The following is a 19,939-nucleotide window of genomic DNA, read 5'->3' on the forward strand; positions in this document are numbered from 1 at the left end:
CAAAGCTCAGGCTCGAAGGACCTGGCCAATCTATCCGTTTTGAAAACATTTTGCCTACCCCTACACAAAATCCAGTTTTCCTATTTATTTATTTGTTTGTTTGTTTGCATGTGATCTAGGCGCTCAGTGCTTCTTAACGCAACTGAATGTCCAGAGGGCAGAACTGCTGGAGCGACTGTCCGCTGCTCACAACTTCTGCAACCTGGACGACGCCGACAACTACACAGCAGCTAGCAAGGCCGTGAGGCAGGTGGGTGGGGGGTAACGGGAGAGTCTTTTACTTTCTCGTCTCTCACTCTTGTAACGGCACAGTGTCCACCTTATTATCTGCAGGTGATCCATCAGTTAAAGCAGCTAGGAAAGGTGTGGCAGGACGTCCTACCGGTTGCCGTCTACTGCAAAGCCATGGGCAACCTCCTCAACACGGCCATCATGGAAATGATTGCCAAGATCATTATGCTGGAGGTTTGTTGTTTTCTATTCTGTTCATCCGTTTTCTATGACCTGGAGCCTATCACTGCGGACAATGTATCAAGTATTCATCACCACATTCAAACCTAAGAACAATTAAGAGCTGTGGGCACTAATTCGCAGACCGCGGTCCGGGTCTGGACCCAAAAGCAGTACCATACAGACCCACACCATAGCCAAAAATAGGTTATGATTAAAGACATACAGGGCGCTTCTATTTTAAGTGGCAGCAGCATTACAGGCTTTACGGTAGTGATGAACCATACTGACCAATTATGTGAGTTCAGCCACCCCATTCTGCCAATCAAATCAGATGACGATAATATCCAAGATCTGTATGAGATTTTAAGCATATATATATATATATATATATATATATATATATATATATATATGAATGGTTGAAATCCAATTTTTATAAGCTTAACGCTTTGTTTGGAAATTGAGAATATGAATGCTACATTTGTGTCCGACTCCAGGATATCTCTTCGGAGGACGGCGAACACCTGCACACTCTCTGCCAGACGGTCATCGAGGAGGGCCCGCTAGTCTTTGTGCCGCTGACCGAGGAGCAAAAAAATAAGAAGTCCCAGGAGGAGGTTCCCCTTTATGTTAAAAAGTGGAGCACTTTCAAGGAGCTGGTCATCGTGCTGCGCGCCAACCTCCAGGAGATTGTCGACAGGTACCGACTTGAGAAACATCAACAAATCAATTATATACAGCGGAACCTCGTAAGCAGAACATGACCTGTTCTGTGACACTGGTTGACTTCCAAATTATCTAATTCCATAACAGTGCTTACATTGGGAATTAATTTCAAATTCAAACTTTCGCCATCATGAACCCGGTAAACGTAATGTTTTGACGAGAAGATTAGCCACGATATACTATAACTAAGTGCAACTAATGTTAAGTATTTGAAAACAGACATTTAGATGGAAAAGGAAGGTGTTCAAGCCCAATCCTGTCACCCTTTTATGGCTGTTATTTGAATGAATGTGTTTTATCTTCTCTAATAAGTGTATTAGCCTGTGATTGGGACCAGTCCAGGGTGTACTCCACTCCTGGCCCAAATTCAACTGGGATAGGCTCTAGCTCACCCACAACCACACAGTGCCATAGAAAAGAGCTTGATAGTTCTGCTGAATATAAATGAATGTGTGTGTGATTCCTCTCCTCAGGTGGGCAGACAGTAAAGGTCCTCTGGCATTGGAGTTCACAAGGCACCGAGGTGAAGAGTCTGATCCGAGCCTTGTTCCAGAACACGGACAGGAGAGCCATGGCTATGACCAAAATTAAATAGAGGTTTGGAGGCGGAAACGACCGCAAACGAAAGACTGAAACACACGAAGCCACAACATTAAGTATACACCTGTACCCAATGAGTTCTGCCTTTACAATAGTAACCATGCTCAGTTTTGATTGACAATGTCAGAGAGAGATTTATTAAAGAAAATGTTTCCAGTAAAGTACAACTGACCTGTCTCTAATATTTTAGTTACCTTAATTAGCTAGATGCGAGTGGGGGGAAAAACAAAAACAGCTCTCAGTATGATAAAGTGCACTTCTACAACACTACAAAGCAGATTTTAGGCTGTTTGAAAGTTCGTGTATGGAAACAGACTATGCATGCATACCTAATCAAGTGTCTGATTGGGTCATGTACTGTACTGTATGTCTTCAAATAGAAATAGCTCCAAACGTCAGCAGTCTCTGGCACCATCTTGTGCCTCTAATTTGATATACAATAAACCACCACGGCTCAGAAAAAGCAACCAATCAGAGACAGCAGGCATGACTTATAAGGTGTCCGTCAGTCAGATGTCACGGCGAGGCATGGTGTGCCCACAGGTGTGCGACAAATAATAATTTATTTAATTACAACATATGGCACAAATTTAAATAAAAATGAGACCCAAATAAACATATTTCTTATTAAATGCAAATGTTTTTCATTTAGAAATACAACTGAAGTGTACGTAGGCAAAAATAATTCAAAATAAAGGCCTTCTTCCATCTGCAGTTGAGTTAATAAACACTATTTGCCAAACAGTGCATCTCCTAATTTGGTCGCAGTGTGTTTGAATTGCTTGTCTTTAATCGGTGGAATGTTCCTTACCCACACACTTCTCGCAATCCCAGAGATTATATTTATGCTTTCATCGTATAGTTTGTATAGTGTGTTTAGCCTGGCGCTTGTGTAAGCACTGGACCCCCATCTGTTCACACGCACGGTTAATGTTTTACCGCAATACTGCACTTCTGTACATTGATGTGAATCTTTCCTCCGTAACCATATGCAGTATGTGTGTGTTCAACCGCACCTTCCCTCAATATTAAGTTTGTACAAAGGAACATAAAGCTTACCCTGCATGCCAATAAAAGTACTGTATTACAAAATTAAGCAGAAGTTGTTTTAATTGTATGATTGGATGTGATGAGTTTTATGGCATGTGCATTGTCTCTGTACTAAACTAAAAATGCTAGGTCATATACCACCAGAATATGTATCAGGGTTGCGTAAGAAGTTGTTAATGCTTTTAAAATAGTGGTGCTTTGAGATAAGAGTTGACATTTTTTTGGATGACTCAAAACACTTGTATCCCAAATTATCTTTCACCATTGAAATTAAAGGCCATTAATCTGTTCTAGCCTCCGCCCCACCAAAAAAATAGTAATGTGAATATATGAAGAAAAATAGAACTCTATAATACTGTACTTTATAAAAATGGCCTTCGGAGGGATCTACTTCCTGGGCGCTTTGTTGTGACACGATATCGCGCACGTTCACGACCAACAGTGGCGTGCGTGTGTGCTACGAAAATGCTGACGGCTTCCTGTCTGCCCTGCTGCGGTCTGTGGAGAGCCAGAGGGCCATTGGCTATGGCTCCAGGATGGTGAAGGCCAACTGCCCGAAAGGGGTGGTTCTCCTGATGCTGCAGTCCATCCTGGGCTCCATCATCAACGCTCTGATGGTGGGCTGCATGTTCGTCAAAATCTCCCGGCCCCAACAGAGGGCGCAGACGCTGATCTTCAGCAAACTGTGTCATATGTGAGACAGATGAGAAGCTGTGCATGCTCTTCCGCGTTGGGGATGCCAAGCTCATCAAATCCAGGCACACCAAGGAGGGCGAGTTCATCCCCTTGGAGCAGTCCGAGGGTCAACCTGGGCTACGACACAGGCGGAGACCGACTGCTGCTGGTTGAGCCCCAGACCATCACCCACGTCATCAACCAAAGCAGCCCCTTCTGGGAGGTGGGGGCTGAATGTTTGAAGTGAGAGACTAGGTTAGTACTTTTACTGCAGTTCTTAAAGGAGACATCCATCAATCCATTTTCTTTCCATCACGGACTGCCTGTCCAACTATAACCTTGCTGCTTTGATTATGAGGCTGATTCAATGTCATTGCTTCTCAGGCATGACTTGCCAGGCTAGGACATCCTACACGGAGGGCGAGCTAACAAACTGATTCATAATACTGTTGCAATTGCAATCGTTTATGTTTTGAAATTTCAGATTAATCATATGATATGCAACATCCTTTGCAACTAGATCATAATCAATGCATATTTTCCATAAGTAATTGTAATTATTCGCACCAAAATAATGGAGAAATATTTTGGAATAGTCGTTGTTTAAGTCTTATTCAACCAGGAATATACTGATCCGGCCCAATTGAGATCAAATTGTGGTGAATGTGAACTAAAATAAGTTTTGACATCACTGCATAAACGAGTGTGAATGTAATACCACTAGCTTGCGTTTGCTGGCGCTGCTGTACCAAACGTCAAAGTCAACGACCCAGATTTCCACGCAGAAGAAGCAATTGCCAGTGAGAGAGCAGCATGATGGGCGCGCAGCCGCCATGTCTCCGAGAGAGAAAAATGTAGCTCTCCTTTTTGCATTAGGCATAGTAAGTCTCGCCTTTTATTTTATTCCCTCTTTTCTTTACATTGTTGGGACTCTTGTGCTTTGTGGTGGCGTGTGCCTCCTGCGCCGCGGAACGCCGCTTCCCGCCAGATTAGGCCTCAATCCTCGGGCTGGATTTATCGCCCCGGCCGGCTACCTGCGCCGCTTTTGGGACTGGTGGGTGAGCGACGTGTCGGTGTTGTCGCGGAGGACGACGAAGCTCGACGTCGGCAGACGTGAGCCACGCGGGTCGTCGCTTGGAGCTTTCAGACAAAGGCCGACCGACGCTGCCATCTATCGAGAGGGACACATAGCTAGCGACACGTTTCTTTTTAGCCCGGGGGACTTTCTCATGGGAAGCTACATTGGCAAGCCAGAAAGTCCCACCGGCGACTTTGGGAGGCCCAGGGTGGTCCGGAACCCCCGGGAGCAATTGCGGGAGAAGTTATCCAGACCCAACCATGCTGTCTGCACACCGAACCGGAGGCTGTCGTTTGCCGGGTATGTTAATGTTCCAATGAACTACTGTACTCACCGTACCCTACACCTAGGTTACAATACGAGAGTTGTATCGAGAATTCGGAATTCAAGACAAAATAAGTGAACAGTCATTTGGGGCCCCAAGGCAAGCCCAGTCACGGGTTCTCCACTGACAAGTTTTATTTCACCTCAACACAAGATCTTCAATGATAAGATCCTTGAAATCCTTTTAAGTGTTATCTAACACTGCACTGTATCATACTGTCTAATATTCCTACCCTCTCCTGTAGTTAAATAAGATAACCAAAGTGCCAGAAGTACCTCTAAATTGATATATCACTAGATATATATATGAAGTGGTAACTGTCAATAGAGGAATGACGAACATCCATCTGAAGTTGTTTATTATTTATTTATTTTTTTAAAACAAAAAAAATATGTAAGTGAAATTGGATAACGTCAACCAATTTCAGGCAAGGAGTGTATATTTCCTTCATTGTTTCAGGGAGCCGTCGGGCGCAGTGGGACACTTCACCATCACCCCCCAGCGGCATTACCCCCTTCAGCAGCCAGGCGCCTCCTCTGTGGGGGTCCTGCCTCCCGTCAGGTGGGACGGCTTCAGGAAGAAGAGCATCCTCACACCCCGGAATTCAGCGGCGGTTCACAGTCCCGTCACTGTGAAGATCGCCCGACCTGACCACACCAGCTCTAGGTTTGACTGAACATTATTTGCCATTAGGTTAAATAGAGATAAACTATGTATAATTTAGATGCAATACGCATTACTGACTTTGGATATTTGTTCTCTTCTTGTTTAGTTTAGAGCACCTGAGTTGCGCGGCTGTGCCCAGGGCCCCTGCGGACCCCTGCTCCAGAGAGAGCGTCCTTAAGGTGTTGAAGGAAAGCCGCAAGCGAGAGGTTGATGATGCAGACAGAAGCTTCACCACTGAGCAGACAAGCAAGAGAAGGTACAGAGACAAGAGGTTACGCTACACTTCATACTCAGGGTTGCCCTTACGCATGTAGAAATGATTTACTAAAAGTGAGACTGCCGCAAAAGAGGAAAGTCTATTCTCAAATATAACAAAAGCACATGTGCTATGAAGGCCCATCTGAAAAAGCTTCCGCTACCACTAGCTGACGAAAATCCTAAATCCTCATGTAAGCTGTTAGTTAGCTAATTCGCCAAACGCCTTCCTGTAACAGAGAAAAGACAGTATATAGTAGGATCTGGTAGATGATGAAAAGAAGACAAGCGGTGGTTGATCAGGAATCCCTTGATTATAAACATGAATGGTGAATGTCGGAACTACGTCAAAAAAAACATCCAACATCTCAACCCTTCATACTAAACACAAGCGCTTCTTCCTTCCGCCTGCCCCTTTTTCACTCACCCAATCACAAATCACACTCAAGACACCTTCACAGCCTCACAGACAGACTTAACTTTTAGAACTTGAGCAACAGTCCATGTAAAAAAAAACCAAAAAAAAAACCTGCAGGATCGCGACTAGGCATTACACGATCTGGATTTTTGGAGCCGATCTGCGAGTTGAAAAAAAAATAAATACAATAACCGATCCGATCACAAGATGGAGGAATATGTTTATTTTAATGACCTGTTCATTTACTGGATATACTTGTGTACTTAATTGCTCAAAAAAATATTTACAATAAATAATGTAGCTTTGTTCATCTATTTATGCCAGTGAGGCATAGTGACAGACAGACTGTCTTGTCTGTTCCACACCGCCGACAGGTTTTTTATTTTTTTTTATTTTATTTTTTTTTACTAACAACTTAATTGGCCGTCAGATATTTCCAATACTACACCAAAAGACGCGAGACAAGGCTAAAAATAAACTAGCTTTTGGATTCAAATATACTGTGCACGATGGTGACGTGGAGTAAATGTCTGTTGCGCATTGATCAGATCTGCGAATTATGACATTAAAGCCGATCAGCATAAAATGCTAAATATCGGCCGATACCGATCAGCCCGATAAAATTGGTGTAAAGTCCAGTCGCTACAATACATTCACAAAGCAATCCCTCCTGTGATTTATTTATTTATTTTTTGTCTTATTGAAGTACTGAAGCAAGTAGTGACCCTGCACTTGTGTTATGTGAATTGGCGTTAGAATTATATCAGTTCCGACTGTCTGCGAGGCTGTGAAGGTGTTTGAACGTGCAAGTTGGGGGGTAGGGCGAGTGCACCTGGGAACAGCGGGGAGAGCGAGCTTGTGTTTGGAGATGGAAGACAAACAGTTGCGCAGACAGCTAGCTGACAACTGAAAAAATATCAATAATGTCATCGATTAGTCAAAATCAACTCAACTATTGTCAACTACAAAAAAATCTGAAGTCGTTCAACCCCTACTTGCTACCAGAGATTAAACTGTATGAAAAATTCACATCACGATTGTCATGACCAAGATATCACCTTTTTGTTCTCACTGAGTGATTGCGGATGCTTTGAATCTGTTCCTCAGGCGTAATGACAGCGGAGGAAGTGCTCACTCGGCTTTTGGGCCCCTCTTGCCCAATGGAGCCCCATCACAACTAGTACCTAAGTGAGCTCAAAACACACCTTACCTTTGCTTTTTGTTTATATTGATTGGATGTTCCGTAGTACTATTTTACCCTTTTATTTAACCAGGCCAGGAAGCCTAAAACGAGGGATGATCTCAGTGGCAGAGGAGTCCACCTTCAAGAGGTCTCGCACCTCCTCCATCAGTTCTGCCAGTGGTGTTCACGCCCCCGGAGGGACGCTGGGTTCAAAGAGAAACCCCATCCAAAGCTCCTACAGCTCCACACTGGGCCTCATGCAGGTAATCACGTAACACCCAACGTGTTTTAGTGTTGTGTTTAGGACAGTTTTAGAATCGATTATTCTATCGATTATCACATTAAGTAATTCGAGAAAAAATTATTTTGCATTATAGAACAACAAAATTTGTATGTGAGGTATAGGTATTGTTGTCCATGTGGGGTCGCAGTCCTCACTGTCCACACTGTAATATCTGTGACTGAGTGGGATGCTTTAATAGGTGGTGCCTTTTTTCATAATCAAATTATTTGTTATTCAATTAATTGTTTCAGCCCCTGTTTGTCTTCCTGAATACCTGCAATCTGCTCAAACTGTTAGATTGAAATCTGGCATGAAGCCTTCATTGTCCACTGCTGCATTTTCATGAATCAAAAATATGATTTCTTGTTTTCACCCTCAAGCTTTTTAACTTGATAAAGCTGTGTTTTGGCATGTTACTGGTTTGTTAGTGTGTGCTTTATCCTGCTGTTAATGTTGGGATTTTATCTTGAGTTTCAATTTAATTAAATCTTGTTTTTATACATTATATCTCTTGTGTCTCTAAAGCACTATGGATTTATAAAATTGCCTTAAAGTGACTGCAAAGAGCTGAACTTTTAATCATATCCTTGCGTTTGACAGTTTAAGAGGCCATCTGCGCCGAGCTCTCCTATGTCCAGCCCGGGTTCTTCCCGCTGTCAGACACCAGACGGAGCCGCTAAGAGACAGAGGTGTGTTTACATGCTTAGGCCTCCACATTTGAGTGAGTGTTACACCTTGTAACTGGGCCATTTTTTAATTCTTTGTTTTTTAACCAGAGAGGATGATGGCCTTTCTCCCAGTTCGGCATCCTCTGTGCGATCAGAAAGGGCGGCGGCGGACAAAGCACCTGATACATGTAAATCTGCACCATCTCCTCTGCCTAAGAAGTTCCGTGGTAAAGCATGGTATGCGTCATCTTGCATTGTCATTTAAAAAAAAATAATACATTTTGTTTTACTTGTAGCCAAACAGACTCCAGTCCCCAAGATCACAGTCACAACCTCAAAAAACTCCGCCGGTAGCAGTGGGAAGAGAAAACGTAAGATCCAGCTGGTGTCCACCAACCGGGACGACCAAATCTCACTGGTAAGCAAGTGACTATGAAAGTGTATGTAATGTTTTATGAACTGGAAAGAGTTGTAACTTGTACTTAGGGGTCTTGTATTTTTTTATTTTATTTTTGTAACTCGGTGTATTTGTTGATCTGCAGCCTCTGCCACCTGAGTTGGGCTACACTATCACTGTGAAAGATCTGGATGAAGAGAAAAAGGCCGCCATCAACAAGATCCAGAAGGTCCTGGAGACATCCGGTGAGTTGATGTGGAAGATATTGAATTCAAGGGATTGAATTATATTGATTTACAATGCCAATATCACATTTAAATTTTTTTATTTTTTATTGGCATAGTGATTGATTGATATATATTCCATTCTATTTCAAGTGACGGATTTACATATTACACTAAAAGAGCACATGAATCAACCTGCATGCGCACACGCCGGTAAATAACTCCACACGTGTGAAGTGGCAACAATAAAGTCTAGTGTTATATTGTTTTACCAAATCAAAGCTTAGCATGGAGTAAAAAAATAAAAATGCCATTTGCAGCTGAGCCAGTGTGAGTGGGGGAGAAGTGTGCTGCTGGTCGCCAGTATCAGCGTGTGAGGGGGAGGGGCCAGGCACTCGCAGAGTGGAGCACAGGAGCAGCTCGGCTGAATTTCCGCGCTGCAAAAAAGTGAATACATTGGTTACATATTGACCGATGTCGATTTATTTATTTTATGCCATAATTGGCCCGAAGATTCATCGGTTGGGCTCTTTATGCGGGTTATGCTACGCACTTCTGGTTTTAAAGACTCATCCTGCACTGCCTCTTCTGTTCTCTTTATCGCTATGCAAAATGAATGGATTGTTTACAATTAACTCAAGGCACGCCGAACAAGTTGAGTCGTATCATTAAAGCAAAGTCATCCACGTCAGTACTTGAGTTCAATATGGACTACTGCCAAGCTAGCATAGCTATTAATGTTAGCTCATTAGAGCCCACTCATTCTTTTGTCAAAACTACGAGACAACACAATCATCTAAATGTTACTGATTGTTTTATATAAATCAAGCTTACAGCACTAGCAGTCGTATGTGTCCATCCTGCCTAAGATTGCGTTTAAAACTTGGAAGAGTATGTACACCGGGAAAAGCACGAAGATGCAGAGTTGAAAGGAGTTATGTCATCCTTACTTGACTTCATAGCGTGGCCGTGGCTAGACTCTTTGTGACTGCCTCCAAGTCACCCTTTGATCATCCCGCAGCTCCAAAATAGAATCGGCAATGCGTCTCAATATTTTTTTGTTGGCATGTTTACACGATCAGAAAACTTCTCGCCGCTTTTGATTCTGCCCTATGCTTTGCTCAGCAGTGTCATGTGCTGTGCAGCTGCTGTTCTCAAGGGCTAATACTATAGAAGCCTCACACAAAGGCACACATTTAAAAAAAGACAAAGGCACACATCAGTAGTGCTTTTTGTTCACTGAAACTTGAACCATTTCATTTTACTTCAGGAGTATATCATAGCAGTGGCAGATAGATTTTGACGGACGCCCCACCCTGTCCATGGCATTAACCCTGTTAGAGAGCAAAATATCTGAATTGTGTCACTTTAAATCACTCGAAGTACTGAACCTTTGAAGATCTGCTTGAACTCTGAACATGTTTTGTCCCCGTCTAGTTCCCGAACCCGAGAAGTCCACCCCTCCATTGACCACTACCACGCCTGCTTCGTCTACCACCTTAGGCCCGAAGACCACCAGCACTGCCTCCAGCAGCCTCACCCTGAGCAGCCTCCTGGCTGCCCCTCTCCCTAAAACCTCCAGCACTGCCACCCCGGTCATCAACCTGGATCCTAATCCAGCCCCCGTGGTTTCTAACCCGCTCCTGGAGGCTCTGAAGATGAAGAGTCCTGTGAGCTCCGCCTCTGCTGCCAGCACCACCACAGGTAGGGACCACCCAGTGTCAGATAACAACAGGGCCCGAGACTAATCATTGGAACATGTCATAGTTGTGTTCACAGGTTTAATTATGTTGAAACAAAATTATTGTATGTCAGACGCATACTGTTGCTGAATCGTCCTAATTTCTCTTCATTTTTTGCTCATAATGTCCAAAGTGTCTGCATTGACCTCACTGGTACCACCCGGTGGCTTAAGCCCAAAGGCACCGACCACAACAGATGCCCTGAAGCTGCCACCCGCCTCTCAGTCTCAGCCCCCTTCAACCAGCGTGAACCAGCCCTCTGCCTTCACTCAGGTCCTGGGCCAGGTTTCCAAGCCTGCCAGCAGTATTCCATCGCTACAAGCGACCGGCCTGTTTGGAATCTCGAGCCAGATCGGCATTCCCGTCGCATCCTCGGCTTCTAACCCCACACCGGTCACGACTGCACCGCTCAGTCACTCCAACCCTCTGCTGGCCTCGGGGTTCAAACCCATCTTTGCTGTCGCTACCACCGCCTCCACCCCGTCAACCATTACAGCCCTGGAGAGTAAACCCCTTGTTCAAAACTTCAAGCCCATTTTTGGAAGTAGCTCCACAGGGTCTGGCTTCACCCCGCCTCCTGACAAAAACTCAGCCGCAGCATCCACGACGGTTTCTAGCGCCACCGGGGCCGGCTTTGCACCGCCACCCTACACACCCTCTACCGCAACATCCGCGACAGTCTCTTTAAGTTCTTCGGTATTCGGTGCCTCAACAAGCAGCTCCATTACGCCGTCACTCTTCTCTGGATTGACCTCCATTGCAGCACCCACCACTGGCTCAACTGGCTCCACTACAACCACCAGCAGCAGCGCAAACCCCGCAGCCCAGCCAGCTGTAAAATCCATCTTTGGAACCTGGTCGGCACCACCCTCAGCTACCAAGAGTACCACCTCGGCGCCAGCTCTTACAACAGGGTTTCACTTTGGAGCCGTCGCCACCACAACCGCTGCACCCCCGGCCGCCAGCGCTACAACGGCCGCCGCCCCCGCCACAACCTCCAATAACGCCTTCACGTTTGGAGCCTCACAGCCAACCCCTCAAGTCACCAGCCAGAATACGTTTGCCTTTGGTCAGACCGCAGTCAGTCAGAACACAACCACAGCTTCATTTGGAGGTTTTGCAATGGCCGCCCCCGCACCAACATCCACCGCCGCCACCACTAATGCTGCTGCTGCTGCGGCCCCAACCCAGTCCACCTTCACCTTCGGAAAGCCGCCATTTCAAACCCTGCCACCCCAGTCGAACTTCAGCTCCACAGCCGCCGCCGCCGCACCTAAGCCGTTTACCTTCGGAGGCAGCGTAGCTCCAGCTCCACCCGTGTCCAACGCCGCCCCGGCGCCTTTTAACTTTGGGGGAGCTGCCGTCGCTGTCACGGCCCCCTCCAGCTTTGTGACGCCAACCAAGCCGGCGTTTGGGGGCGGCTCGAGCGTATTCGCTTTCGGCAGCACCACCGCGCCCTCGGCGGCGCCGGGCTTTGGCCAGGCCGCCCAGACCCAGAGCACCCCATCCTTCTCGTTTGGTGGCGCCGCTCCCCAGCAGACCCCCTCGGGCCCTGCACCGCCACCATCCAGCGGGTTTAACTTTGGCGCCGCCATTTCACAACCGCAGTTCGGAACACCTGTCACCAATAATCCCGCACCGCAGATGGGAAGCTTCAGCTTTGGGGCTGCTGGTGAGTTATTACTGTTCAATATGCAGTTTGGTTTGATTGATTTAATCTTTACTTATTCATTCATTTATTAAAAAAATAATAATTTTGATTTACAAAGGCGCTTCAGATACTCTTTCAGCTGTTAATTGAACAGTACAGTCAAACGCACAAATACAAAAGGAGAATGTTCTCAAGGAGCTGGTGTAGGCTGTCAACACACAACCAGACGCTCACAGGGAGACAAACCAGCCAGCAGCACTCAAGCTTATGATGGCACTTTTTAAGCCACGCCCCTTAAAGGCACATAAAACACAGTTGTGAATTTCGCCTTGTCACAACATACACTAATTACACTTTTGTAAAGCCAGTTAATAGGATTGGATGAACATGGATTTGACCATTTTTGATAAGAACTTAATATTAATTACAGAAATTATTTTTGTGTTTTTCTGTGGAACCTATATCCCCAGTTATTCGCTGAAAACTCATTGTCCTCTCTCTGAAACACCCTAAGATGCCACAGGATGGCAAAAAAAAACCCTGTCTAATAGGAAGGTAGTACGTTGCTGTCAATGAACTATGTTGAATGAGTTGAAGTGACTGAGAAACAAACTGGATTTCAGTGAATAGCCAAGTTTAGCCCGAGTTGTTAGTGGAAGATGTTACAAGAGTCTTCACCACATGTACTGCACACCTGCTGTGTTTTTTCAAAATCAAATTACCTCTAAGCCATTTATCTTTAAGCGTAATGTTGTAAGATGAGTTTGAAATTATGTTAAAGTGTTTTGGGATCGTAGTTTTTGGTATATTTGCAGTTTAAACTAAACTATTAAATGTGGATTCTGAAATCAGGAAATTTGTAAGCGAGCCAGCTACAATCTGGCCAGTGTGTTTTAAAAATGAAATGTGGCTCTTGAGCACCAAAGTTTGCTCACCCCTTGACCAGTGGAAATTGAATGGAGTAAGGTTGGCAGAGTTCCTGCCATTTTGTCAAATGTGTTCAGCCGGTCTTTCCTTCATGACGTGTATACAGCTTTTTAGCAAAAAGAATTATATAGTCACGCTAGTTTTTAGGAATAACTTTTGAATATTTCATTAAATCCAGAGGGTTTTCTCACTTGTTCATGCCAACTGTTTGGTGACTTTCTTCTACAGCCACATCCACACCATCTTTTGGTCAGAACACAGCTGCAGCCGCCGGTCCGATTCCTTTTGGAAGTCCTAGTACTCCGGTCCAGGGCTTCAACGCTGTTCCTTTTGGTAGGTTGTGACTACAGGAAATTTAATCCACTGTGAGTGGTTAATTCTTCAAGGTACTGGCTCATAAAGCTGGGTACACACATACAGAGACTTTGTCATTCAGGTATGCAGAACGAAATTATGTTGCATTTGTCTCAGTGAAGTGTCTAGAATATGATTTATACAGAGGAATATGATATAAATTTAATCGGAAGGGAGGAAAAGTACTCAAATCCAGTTGGATTATCTGTGCACACACCCCGCCTAACACTTTGCTGTGCTTTCCCAATTAGGTTCCCCAGCGACTCCTTCCTTCTCCATCGGGGCGGGCTCAAAGCCAAGCGGGGCGCGGCAGAGACTACAAGCGCGGAGGCAACACAACAGGAAGAAGTAACCTCGCACTGCTGCAACTTTTGAGAAGACTTTTGAGTCACTGCTAAAGTTTACCAATCCCCCCACCCACCAACAAGACCGCCACCAAAGTACTCTGCTTGCAGAGGATGTAGAAAGCTGCCTGGACAACTTCCTGTGCTCAGTAGACAGGATCCATGTGTACGGGGGGGCCTATTTGAGTACTTTTCTGAAATCATATCAGCATTGTTTTGGGCACTTCCGTTGGGCGAAGTCTTAAGGAGAACGGAGACAAAACTTTTTTTTATGCAGACTGATTTGTATGTTCGTCTACCTTCTCGCAATGCTCAAAAAGACGGCGGGGACGCAAACAAAAGGATACGCAACGATGCCGTGTAAATGTCAACCGGTTTGCATTTTTTTAAATTATTTTTTCAACTCTGCTGCCTGCCTGTGTGCGTGACTGCCATGTCTGTACATAAAGGACAATTAAGTAGATGGGTTTGATTGCTTCCCCATAGTGGTTGTGTTGACTGCAAACATTCCTAAAAGTCCTCCCATGGATGCATTTTTTTTTTTTTTTATATAAAAGACTGATGAACAGTCCACTCGATTTCTATACAGCCCGTGTACACCTTGCCACGCAATGCTAAAATCATCCCAAATCTGTTTTGATTTGTTGCATCATTTTAAATTAAGTGATAACCGGAGGACTTCATTAAAACTGAAGTGGTTCCCCACAACAATAAGATACGGATAAACCAAGGCGGATTGTTCAGCTTCACGCCAGTGACAAAAACATTGAATTATAATTTTTTTTTTTGATAAACTTTCTTTGTGCCACACTACCTCTAAATCGTCATCCGCAACTGCTTGGATGGTTTTTATTCATTTCAAGGCAATCTCGACTACTGTTTTAGCGATCAATCAGAATAATAGTTTGTAGGACAAAGGGTGCCACCATCATTTGTCAGAGCTATTTATGACATTTACATGTGCAGCTCCCAGTGATTATTGTTGATTTAATAAAAATGGTTGGATGGATGTTCCAGTTCAGAAGTTCAGAACCCATTACATTCTGGTGTGAATTCATTATTTTTACTTTTATCAGCATCACAGGAAAACGTTTTAGTCAGTATTTAGTCAGAATTTTGCTGTGAATATTTCACGAATTGGGTGTAGGCTATCTTTGGTAAGTAACATTACCAAGTTCTCATCGCAGACTTGTCAATACTTATTTGCAAATTTGGACCATGAAAGTGCTAAATGAGGATTTTCAACTTTCTACAGCACGAACCTGGTTGGTCAGACATTGGCTCAAGCCACTAATTTGGTTTAATGAATGTGCTCATTTTGTTTCTACCCAGAAAATGTATATGCGTGTGCCCAACTGTTCAATGTTGTAAAATGTGTTGTGGCAGGGCCATTATGGGGGGAATGACTGTTCTAGTATCCTGTACGTATTAATAGTATTTTTGCTCTACAGTTCCGCACCAGGCCTGCAGTTGGCGATGATGCGCCGGCCAAACGTCACGAATTAAAAAAAACAAAAAATCCCATCGTCTTTAGCGGCGCGAATCAAATTACGTGGCAGCGAGAAAGGTAACGCAGCGCAATTTCTACAAAGCACAGAGATGGAGGTGGTCGCTTTGGTCACGTTGACTTTGTTTTTGGGAGGCCTGGTGGCTTTCGTCGCGTTCGCCTTGGGGAAAAGGAAAGAAGAACTACGAGAGGAGGCCGAGCAGACGAGCGAGTGCGCCGGTAAGAGTGGACAGGCGGCTGACCGATCGTCGGTGTTAGCGTGCTAGCCTGTTACCTGCAGCGAACACGCCAATTTGACGCTTTTTTTTTTTTTTTTTTTTTGGGGGGGGTGGGGTGCTTTTATTTACCATTTTTGTAGTGGACTATTCTTCAGGACAACCTTGCATGATGTTTAGGTCCGCACATTGGGAGGTGGTTACTGAAACCACCTCTTGGAGTGACACTAAGAGGAGACTGAACTCTGGACCTGTTGGTCATGTCACTCATTGAACACTAGCTACAGTATGAGGTTGAAATAGTCTATTCAGTGATGCCTCTGTAAAATTCTGCCTTAATACACATATTTTACTTATGTAAAATCTCAGGGCATACCACGAAACAAATATGTCACAAAAAGTACTGTAATATGTGTTAAAACTCGGCCTGATGATTGGTGTTTGTGACGTCAGCATGAGCAAGATGAAATAGTAAAGGAACATTTCAGCTTGGACGTTGGCTAAAGTTAGTTGCGTGAGTTGAGCACTTTTATGAATGTGCATTCTGTTAACGCTCATGGCAATAAAGCGACTGAAGTGCATCGGCATCCGTGTCGTCGTTGACCACATATGAAGGCTTCACAGTACATACACCAAAGTAACAATTTTCTTGTCTCACATTACTCACAAATGTACTTTGTGTGAAATCTGGATGAAGGCTAGCGAGACGAGACAATGAAGGGAAGCTCGGTGTATCAAGGATGTGGATGTCACAATTCTAAGATCTGCTGTGGTGTCTGTGCTTCCAGCTGAAGGCAGCACAGCAAAGGGTCCCGCGGCCAAGAAACACAAGCAGGAGAAGCAGCAGCGTGGCCGTAAAAATAAATCTTCACAACACACCTTCAGCCATTCTCTGTTGGCCTCTTCGCTTAAGGTAAACACAAAAGCTGTCACACAATTTATGGTGTAAATGGCGTAGACGACTCGCGTTGCTCTACATTCAGTGATGACAAATCCAGACTAGCTCAACAAAATGGCTGCAAAATATCGTTTCTCTATATTCCTCAGGGCCACAACGGGAATGTGACGTGCCTGGATTTCAGCAGCAATGGTAAGTACTTGGCATCTTGTGCTGATGACCGCACCGTGCGAATATGGAGCACCAAAGACTTCCTCGACCGGGAGCACAAGTGTCAGAGGGCCAACGTGGAGCTGGACCATGCAACCCTGGTGCGCTTCAGCCCGGACTCCAGGTTAGTCGTGACCCCGCGGGCTGATCGCTCAAACCTGCTTTTTAGTCACCCATCCTTACATCCTGCTTTTCTGCCTTCCTTCCCTTTGTTTTTACATTCCCACCTTCCTGGCTTCCTGCAAACCCACTTTTTAATGACATTAACCCAGGGTCAGCAAAGACAAAAAGAAGCGGCCCTAAAACTAAACCCTGTGTAACCCCAGACTCAGCACTACTAAGGCTTAAGTTACTTTAAAAAATGTGTACCGTCTCTTGACCCAACCTGTATAATTTTTCACAATTAATTTTTTTCTTCCTCATAAATTTAGTATGGCCCTCAGAGGTTTCTATAAAAATTGAAATGGCACCTGATGCGAAACCGCTTCCTAAACCCTTCTCGAAAGCCTCTTTCAGAAAGAGATCCTGTCAAATCTGTCCCATTAGCCGTAGCAGGGGGGCTGGAAGGTCTAAAAATGTCTTCTCCAGGCCACACCTCTCACGTTATTCCCTAACTGTGTGTTTGTATTTCCCCTGCAGGATGTTTATCACCTGGCTGGCTCACGGGGATACGATCCGTGTCTTCAAAATGAGTAAAAAAGGCGACGCCACTATGAGCTTCAAATCGGCTGCCAAAGACTTCCCGGTCAAACACAAGGGCAGCATCATCAACATCGGCATTGCAGATACCGGTACACAGCACAATAAATGAAATTTAAGGAAAACACCAACACCACCACCAATGCTAAATGTTTCCTCCAGGCAGGTTCATCATGAGCGCCTCCAATGACACCAACATCAACATTTGGGATCTGAAAGGCGAAATACTGGCATCTATCAACACTAACCAGATGACTAATTCTTACGTTGCCGTCTCCCCATGTGGCAGGTTAGTAATCCCCTGCGGCCCTCTTTGTTTTCCAAGCAAAGAGGTGCCCAGTTTAATAAAGTTTCTCTCTCTCCCAGGTTTGTGGCATCCTGCGGCTTCACCCCAGACGTCAAGGTGTGGGAGGTGTGCTTCTCAAAGACGGGCGAGTTCAAGGAGGTGGCACGAGCCTTTGAGCTGAAAGGCCACTCCGCGGGAGTGCACGCGTTTGCCTTTTCTAACGACTCTCACAAGTAAAACACTTTTTTTTTCTCTCTCTCTCTCTCTCTCTCTCTCTCTCTCTAGGTTACACCTACGGTCATAGATTAAAGTCCAGTTTGACTCGGACAAACCAATAATTACAATTTCTCTTAACACTCTGTAAACCTATCCACGGCCTCCTCAGATTCTGATGATCCTGACATACGACTTTAAAGACTGTGAAGTCTTTCAGAGATTTGTTTCTATACACATATATGTTTTAACATCTATTCCAGCCACTGGGGGCTTTAAACTGATATATTTTAGCAGCTCAAACATGTAGGCATAAATAAGATCATAGGCGAAGTAGGATCCATTTTTCCAGGTCACTGTCGTGGTATTTAATTAACAGTTGAGTGGGGTGTGGGTTCAGCGCATGTCGCAGAGACATCCACAGTGTCTGAGAGCAGAAACAATGACTTGATTGACTCGTCACTTCCTCTTTCCTTTCATGGTTTCAGAATGGTGACCGTGTCCAAAGATGGCACGTGGAAGTTGTGGAACACGAACGTAGAGTACAAAAAGCAGCAGGATCCCTACCTGCTCAAGACCGTCCCCTGCTCATCGTCCGACGGCAGCCTGGCGGCGCTGTCGCCCGACGGCCGAGTGGTGGCCATCAGTGACGGCTGCAACGTGGCCTTGTACAACGCCTCCAGCGGCGAGCTCGAAGAGCAGCTGCTCGGCGTGCACAGCTTCGAGGTCACGGACCTCCGCTTCGACGTCGCCGGGCGCTTTTTGGCGTGCAGTGGCGACAAGGCCATCCGTGTGTTTCACAATGCCCCTGGCTACCGGGCGGTCATTAGGGACATGCAGGACATGCTGAAGAAGGCGCAGAATGAGGGCATGAAGCAGAGGCTGCAGCAGCAAATCAGCGATGCCCAGAAGGCCCTGCACGCTGCCACGCTGGCCGCTCCCGTCCAGTGAAATCACCTCAACTAAGTGTGACGGCCTTTCCATGGAGTTTTATAAAAGAGAATCTTTTTATGCCAAGATAAACAGTTGGTCTGTATTTGCGCCTTTTCCTGTTAAAAATGTTCTCAAAGGTCTGTTTGTAATTCAAGCTGTGAACATGCAAGTTGAATTTCTCGCAATTTCTTTGAACCTTCTGTATAAAGAATGACTGAACTGAAGTAATCCTTAAACGTTTAAAACTGGATTGCAAGAGGAAATAATTGAAATTTTAGCAGATAAATAAAACATCCAAAATTAATCATAGTTAACATGGTGAGTGAAGACATAATCCTTAAATCTGTCAATCAAAAGTCTTAAAAATAATGCACAATAAACATTAGGTAGAGACGGAGTCTTAGGGCGAATAATGAAGCTCTTGAGTAATTGATTCCCCCCCCCCCCCCCGCTAAAAAAAAAGAGGGTTTGTAATTCATAGATGCAACAAGAAAAATGAAGCTTCTCAACTCACTTCAACATAGTTCCTTGAGACTAAAACAACACTTAATAATTTGGCTTGAGCATAAAAATGGAAAATAAGTCAGTTTTACAGCGGATAATGGAGGATAGGTTCCACCCTGAAAAAAAAACATGATTGTGTGGGGGAGCATTGACTTTAGAAATCTTTAGAATTTAGGAATAATTGTGCTTAATATTTGTGTTTCAGCATTCCAGCATAATCTCAATGAGAGAAGAAATTGTATTCCTTTAACAACTATAATAAACTTAATGTATTTTTGTTTAACTGGCAAAATCTAAGAAAAATAGGACTTGTCAATCACTGAATTTGTAAATAAGGTTGGCTAAAATTGCCAAATGCTACTACCTGTAAAATGTTTATAATCAAATAAAACAAATTGTAAAACTAGACTCGTACATTTGAAGGCAAGCTAGGAAGAATCATCCATAAATCCACT

At 44.6% G+C, this 19,939-nt stretch overlaps 3 protein-coding genes and 1 pseudogene across 3 annotated transcripts in view; all 4 read left to right on the forward strand.

Moving 5' to 3' along the window:
* zw10 (zw10 kinetochore protein) overlaps positions 1-1,946 on the forward strand; it is a 10,956-nt gene extending 9,010 nt beyond the window's left edge. The window contains exons 13-16 of the mRNA XM_061702190.1: positions 120-250; positions 334-465; positions 951-1,153; positions 1,653-1,946. Coding sequence (XP_061558174.1) covers positions 120-250; positions 334-465; positions 951-1,153; positions 1,653-1,770 — 584 coding nt within the window. The 3' untranslated portion in view covers positions 1,771-1,946. The remainder of the gene's footprint in view (positions 1-119; positions 251-333; positions 466-950; positions 1,154-1,652) is intronic.
* Positions 1,947-2,265: 319 nt separating this feature from the next.
* Positions 2,266-3,941, forward strand: LOC133416375 (G protein-activated inward rectifier potassium channel 4-like; annotated as a pseudogene).
* A 137-nt stretch (positions 3,942-4,078) lies between these two features.
* On the forward strand, positions 4,079-15,162 carry pom121 (POM121 transmembrane nucleoporin). Its single transcript, XM_061703227.1, has 14 exons — positions 4,079-4,099; positions 4,209-4,882; positions 5,367-5,573; positions 5,680-5,829; positions 7,354-7,434; positions 7,521-7,692; positions 8,313-8,401; positions 8,489-8,568; positions 8,677-8,798; positions 8,923-9,022; positions 10,439-10,705; positions 10,877-12,415; positions 13,550-13,654; positions 13,927-15,162. Exons 1-14 carry the CDS (start codon positions 4,079-4,081, stop codon positions 14,025-14,027), a joined length of 3,708 nt encoding a protein of 1,235 aa, XP_061559211.1. The 3' UTR covers positions 14,028-15,162.
* A 336-nt stretch (positions 15,163-15,498) lies between these two features.
* tbl2 (transducin beta like 2) lies at positions 15,499-19,284 on the forward strand. Its single transcript, XM_061702192.1, has 7 exons — positions 15,499-15,745; positions 16,530-16,654; positions 16,789-16,973; positions 17,489-17,640; positions 17,711-17,837; positions 17,915-18,067; positions 18,536-19,284. Exons 1-7 carry the CDS (start codon positions 15,619-15,621, stop codon positions 18,996-18,998), a joined length of 1,332 nt encoding a protein of 443 aa, XP_061558176.1. The 5' UTR covers positions 15,499-15,618; the 3' UTR covers positions 18,999-19,284.
* The last annotated feature ends 655 nt before the right edge of the window (positions 19,285-19,939 follow it).

The sequence above is a fragment of the Phycodurus eques genome, chromosome 17 (genome assembly GCF_024500275.1).
Source record: "Phycodurus eques isolate BA_2022a chromosome 17, UOR_Pequ_1.1, whole genome shotgun sequence".
NCBI classification, from domain to species: domain Eukaryota; kingdom Metazoa; phylum Chordata; class Actinopteri; order Syngnathiformes; family Syngnathidae; genus Phycodurus; species Phycodurus eques.

Bases quoted from the DNA above. Each gene is read 5' to 3' on its own strand.
- pom121 (XM_061703227.1), top strand. From the start codon at position 4,079: ATGGAGAAATATTTTGGAATA. The intron at 5,574-5,679 runs GTTTGACTGAAC...CTTCTTGTTTAG, and splicing joins CCTGACCACACCAGCTCTAG to TTTAGAGCACCTGAGTTGCG. The intron at 9,023-10,438 runs GTGAGTTGATGT...GTCCCCGTCTAG, and splicing joins GAAGGTCCTGGAGACATCCG to TTCCCGAACCCGAGAAGTCC.
- tbl2 (XM_061702192.1), top strand. From the start codon at position 15,619: ATGGAGGTGGTCGCTTTGGTCACGTTGACTTTGTTTTTGGGAGGCCTG. The intron at 16,655-16,788 runs GTAAACACAAAA...TATATTCCTCAG, and splicing joins TGTTGGCCTCTTCGCTTAAG to GGCCACAACGGGAATGTGAC. The intron at 17,641-17,710 runs GTACACAGCACA...TGTTTCCTCCAG, and splicing joins CATCGGCATTGCAGATACCG to GCAGGTTCATCATGAGCGCC.